Genomic DNA, 6,000 nt, shown 5'->3' on the forward strand with positions numbered 1-6,000 from the left:
TGTGCTGGGACGTTGAACGAGTGACAATATTATCCTCGTCCAGGAAGTGATTCGAACTTTAAAATCTAGGCGGGGTCGGGCTGGATATGTGGCTCTTAAATTGGATCTTGAAAAAGCTTATGATTGGTTAGAATGACCTTTTATCTAGGAAACTCTATAATTTTTTCAGATGCCACCAACCCTCATTACTCTTATAATGAATATGATCTCCTCAACTCAGTTCCATATTCTGTGGAACGCGACTCCTTTCTTGGAAGTGGTGCCAAGTCTGGGAGTTAGACAGGGCGACTCTCTATCCTTGTATTTGTTTATCCTTTGTTTGGAATGGTTGTCGATCAAGTTGGAAGAGGCTGTTTGTGGTAAACTCATCCACCCTATAAATTTTAGGGCTAGGTTACGCCTCTTGCATTTATTTTTCGCTGATGATATCTTTCTATTCACAAAGGCCACGATTAAGGATTGCAAAAATTTATGCCAAATTTTACAAAAATTTTGTGATTCATCTAGTCAGCTTATGAGTGTTACCAAATCGAGATTATGGTTTTCTCTTAGTACCCCTAGGTGTATAAAAGAGCAAGTGGCTAGAATATTTGGGATTCCTACCACTGACCGCATTGGTACCTCTCTAGGCACGCCCATTTTCACCTCCTGCCGCACAGCACAATCTTATGAATATTTAGTGGATAACATACGATCGCGAATTGAAGGATGACAAGCCAAATATTTATCGATGGTTAGCCAGGCCACCCTTATAAAGGCCTCTATGACTTCCACCCTGATCTACGCCATGCAAACCACACCCCTTCCTAAAAAAATAAGTCACCAAATAGACAAAATGAGTTGTAACTTCCTTTGGGGGGATATTGATCATCATAGTGGCTATCACACGGTTAAATGGGAGACTGTCACGTTACCCAAAGAGGCTGGGGGGTTGGGCATCCCATCCACCCAACATAGAAACCATGCGATTCTCATGAATCAGGCCTGGCGCCTCTATACTAATCCTACTACGCTTTGGGCCCAGGTGCTAAAAGCTAAATACTTTCCACATGCAACTTTGTTTACTAGTCCACGAAATTCAAGAGGGTTTCATATTTGGATCGCTTTCTTGTTAGAAGCACAATTGATTCTTAAAGGCATGAGTTGGATAGTAGGCAATGGGCAAACTATTCGTATTTGGAAGGACCCTTGGCTCCCCCATAGCTCCTTTCGTAATTATATAGAGGGGCCCCTCCTCCCTCATAATGAAGACAGTAGGGTTAATTCATTGCGGACCATTCATTCTTAGTCTTTCGATTCTCTTACCATCTCTCTTCCCCCCCCCCCAACTTTAAAACCTTAATCAGGGTATTCCTGTGGCATGGTTAGCTTGACTCATTGATACTTTCTTATGGCCCCACAATTGTAAAGTTGTGATTTACAACTATATTTTATGTTGGCTTTATTCCATGACAAAAAGTGTTGTAATTGCTTTAATTTTTTTCCTTGTATTTTGTGGGATTTTATTGTATTGGGTTTAGTATTAATTTGGTGAAGACTCAAGCTTAATTGAAGATCAGTGCATTTCATGACTAGCTCGTGAGAAGTTCGTGAGAAGGGTTCCCGCAAAAAGGGCATGTGAGGAGCACATGACTAGAAGCTGTTATTTAATATAGTTAGATTTACGTTATTTTAACTGTATATGAATAATATAATATATTATTTATATTATACAAATTTAGAAGATTAATGTTTGTTCTTATGTAGTAGCTAGGGCTTTTCATAAGTTAAGTTGAATCGTGTTTGGGCTCAACCTGCAAGGGCTGCAACCAATCAGACCTAATTAGTCGAAGCAAAAATAAACCCACAACCAATTTGACCACTCGAGTGGATGATAGTCTGTTTTGGGCGAAAACAACAAAGCAATAATAGGCGAAATCAACAAAGCACGAGATTTTGATGTATCTTAATGAATTTGGTCTAGATCTTGGCAAGATCTTGACAAATTGGAGGGAGAGAGAGAGAGGGAGGATGAGAGTTAGGAGGACGGTCGATTCGATTTTCATCAAATTTCAAAACCCAAAACCACTACTTGCCTGCACCTCTAGATTTCTAAGGCTGGAGACCCGCCGTTGTTTGCTAGCTACTCAAATTCAGTTAGTTTCAATTCGGATGGCAATAGGTTGGGTGGTTCCATTGGGTTGCTGGTTGGTCTGGTTAGTTCTAGTAGTAGCATATAAGAGCACTCACAACAGTGGTGCTATATAGGTATATTGGTATATTTTAGCTCCCCAGTCACAAAAAACTTGCTCTAGTAGTGGAGCTAAATCTATTTTTTTTAGCTCTACTACTACAGTGCACATCTAAAAATAGATGTGCACTGTTCATGAGAGCAAAAAAAAAAAAAAAATTTAATCAACCGGTGATTAAAATAATGCTCTCTCTCTCTCTCTCTCTCTCTCTCTCTCTCTCTCTCTCTCATCTCATCTCTGAACATCTCTCTCAAGCTCACTCTCTCACTCCGGTCTTTGACTCTCTCAACTTCGGTCTCTGACTCTCTCAACTCCGGTCTCCCAAGCCGCTGATCCACCCCTTTTGCCGACCCAGCTCGCCGACGTGATCGGAGTGCTTGCTCGTGGTGGGATTTTTTTTTTTCCTACTATGGACTGGTGGTGGTGGTGTTGGTGGTGGTTGTGGCTGTGGCTGTGGCTGAGGAAAAAGATTTGAGATTTGGTTTTTTTTTTTTTTTTTTTTTTGCTGTGGACTGGTGGTGGTGGTGGTGGTTGTGGCTGTGGCTGATGGTAGAGGTGGTTGTGGTTGGTGTTATGGATTTTTTTGGGGTAGTGGGATATATTATTTTATTGTAGTGATTATAATATTTTATTGTGATATTTATATTATTTTATTATGTTGAAAGCTAAAATAGATCCACTGCTGCAGCATGTGTGTAGATAAAATAATTTTTGATAGAGTTAAATAGCTAAATATTTAATTCCACTGTTGTGGATGCTCTAATAGACCATTATTTAAACAAGATTATTGATTACATTATTTAAACAAATTTAGAAAAGTAACGTTAGCACTTACGTCACACTAACGCATGCCGGTGCATTTATGCCAATTAAAAACTAAAAATTAAAATCTTCTTTTGAACTTTCCTCTGGTTTCCAATTATTTGAAATTCTTGTTCAGCCGCCTGAAAAGAAAAAAAAGAAACTTTCCTGTAGTTTCCAATTATTTGAAACTCTTGTTCAGCCGCCTAAAAAGAAAAAAAAAGAAAGCGTACGCATATACAATTCTAAAGAACCCAGTAACAAATGAACTTTAATAAAAAGAATAAATGTCCAAAATTTTAAATTAGAGAAAGAAAAGAACCAAACCAGTTGCATTATTCCTAAGTCCTAAAACACCTATATAAGCCATGCAACCTCCTAAGTCCCTACCATAAAAACAAAACATAGTATTCTCTTTCAATCCCCATCTCTTCAAAACATTAATAGAATTATATCTTTATCCATATGGACCAAAAACCCCACATAGCTCTTTTAACAAGTCCAGGGATGGGGCATCTCATCCCTCTTGTTGAGTTTGCCAAGCTTCTTCTTCATCATCACGACTTCCACATCACATGCATCATTCCCACAACAGGTTCTCCATCCAAAGCGATGAAAGAAGTCCTTCAAGCTCTCCCTACTAGCATAAAGCATGTCTTTCTTCCTCCAGTGAACTTGGAGGACCTCAAAGGAGCAAAGCCTGGACTACAAATTAGACTCACCATGATTCGTTCACTGCCATCGCTTCGTGATGTGTTAACTTCACTAGTTGCAACTACTCGGTTAGTTGCTTTACTGGTTGATCCTTTTGGGATTGATGCTCTTGATGTTGCTAAGGAGCTCAATGTCTCGCCCTACATTTTCTTCCTATCAAATGCTATGGTTTTGTCGTTGGTTTTGAATTTGCCAAAGTTGGATGAGACAGTTTCATGCGAGTATAGAGACCTACCTGAACCAGTGAAACTTCCGGGGTGCATACCTATTCACGGTCGAGATCTTATAGACCCGATTCAAGATCGAACAAGTGAGTGGTACAAATTGTATCTTCGCGGAACAAAACAGATGCGATTAGCTGAGGGTATTGTTATTAATACCTTCATGGAGTTGGATGGAAATGCTATAACAGCTTTGGAAGAAGAAGCTAAAAATCTCTCACTTTATACAATTGGACCCATCATTCAAAGTGGTTCAAGCAACCAGGTTGAAGGGTCAGACTGTTTAAGATGGTTGAACAATCAACCAAGTGGCTCTGTCCTATTTGTTTGTTTTGGGAGTGGTGGAACCCTCTCATATGACCAAATGAATGAGTTAGCTTTAGGATTGGAATTGAGTAAGCAAAAGTTCTTATGGGTGGTAAGAAGCCCAAATAATGAATTGGCTAATGCTGCATACCTTGCTGACCAAACCCTCGACAACAACCCTCTTGCTTTCTTACCAAAGGGGTTTATAGAGAGGACCAAAGAACAAGGTCTAGTGGTGCCCTATTGGGCACCACAAGCCCAAGTCCTTAGCCACGGTTCCACAGGTGGGTTCTTAAGTCATTGTGGATGGAATTCAACCTTAGAAAGTATCATGCATGGAATACCAATAATTGCATGGCCGCTTTTCGCAGAACAAAGAATGAATGCTGTATTACTAACTGAGGATCTAAAAGTTGCGCTAAGACCAAAAGCTAACGAGAAAGGCCTAGTGGATCGAGAAGAAATTGCAAAAGTTATAAAAGGTCTCATGGTTGGAGAAGAAGGGAAGAAAGTTCATAATCGTATGAAAGATTTAAAGATTGCTGCTGATAAAGCAGTAAGCCCAAATGGATCTTCTACAAAGGCACTCGCTGATATAGCATCCCATTGGACAAATGGACCTGACGTTAGGACATGAAGCATTTCTTTCTTAATTTTCTACTTTATTCATCGTTGCTTTTCTGCTTTATTCCTCCGTTGTTTGTCATTATTCATCAGTTGTCTATTCTATAGCACTTCGCTTTTTTTGATAACAAGTATTACTTTTTTTTTTTTTTTTTTTTGAAGGGATAACAAGTATTACTTTGTGATGTATTGTTTAACAATATCATGTCTTTATCTTATAGTTTATTTTGATAGTGCTCATTTTCTAAATTCTACGTGGCCGTTTATGTGACTTGACATATTATCACATACTAATTTTAAAGGGTATATAGTTAAAAAAATATGTGTGAATAAAGTTCTACTTTGAATAAAAATAATAAGAGGGAGTAGTAATTATAATATAGTTGTGCCTAAATTCAAAAGCCTATATCTTTTAGGCTAGGTGGTAGATCTGTACAGTATATTAACTACTTAATTAAAGATTTCCCAAGATATTATCCCCATAAAGATTATTAATTTGACCCTTCGGACATGGTGGGGCTAGCTTGAACAGAGAGATGAACTTGTACGTAAGTGTAACTACTCAATTAAAGATTTCCCAAGATATTATCCCCATAAAGATTATTAATTTGACCCTTCGGACATGGTGGGGCTAGCTTTAACAGAGAGATGAACTTGTACGTAAGTGTAACGTCTGCAAAAGATGAACTCATAATAAACTAAAAAACAAATCCTTATTTTATTTGAATTCAAAATAAACTAAAACCCTAAACTAATCAAACTACAGATGAAATCGAATTTAATAAGGTGCGATGTCCTCATCATCTGGTCTTTGCAATTTTCAGTTTTGCTAATATTGCAATTTGGACTAAAACGCATGTACTTTTTCATTTTTAATGCATTATAGGAAAAAAGTATTGTAACATTATTCTTGAAATTGGTGTACTATTTTATAATTCGATAAAAATTCAAGGTTTTGCTTCATTTTCCTTATCTTAAATTAAATTTTGTGGAAATTTTAGGAGGATTGAGCTAACATTTTAAGACTTGAAATAATAAATACTAAATATCTCTTAGTAATATATATTAGATTTCCCCCCATATTATTTCTAAGAATGATGTCC

The 6,000-nt window shown here is 37.7% G+C and overlaps 1 protein-coding gene across 1 annotated transcript; it reads left to right on the forward strand.

Annotated features, from left to right (window-relative positions):
* The first annotated feature begins 3,361 nt into the window (after window positions 1–3,361).
* Window positions 3,362–5,045, forward strand: LOC115987159 (hydroquinone glucosyltransferase-like). Its single transcript, XM_031110655.1, has one exon. The coding sequence runs from the start codon at window positions 3,498–3,500 to the stop codon at window positions 4,908–4,910; it is 1,413 nt and encodes a 470-aa protein (XP_030966515.1). The 5' UTR covers window positions 3,362–3,497; the 3' UTR covers window positions 4,911–5,045.
* Window positions 5,046–6,000: the final 955 nt, after the last annotated feature.

The sequence above is a fragment of the Quercus lobata genome, chromosome 4 (assembly GCF_001633185.2).
Source record: "Quercus lobata isolate SW786 chromosome 4, ValleyOak3.0 Primary Assembly, whole genome shotgun sequence".
In the NCBI taxonomy this organism is placed as follows: Eukaryota; Viridiplantae; Streptophyta; class Magnoliopsida; order Fagales; family Fagaceae; genus Quercus; species Quercus lobata.

Excerpts from the sequence above, each read along its gene's own strand:
- LOC115987159 (XM_031110655.1), top strand. The coding sequence starts at position 3,498 with ATGGACCAAAAACCCCACATAGCTCTTTTAACAAGTCCAGGGATGGGG.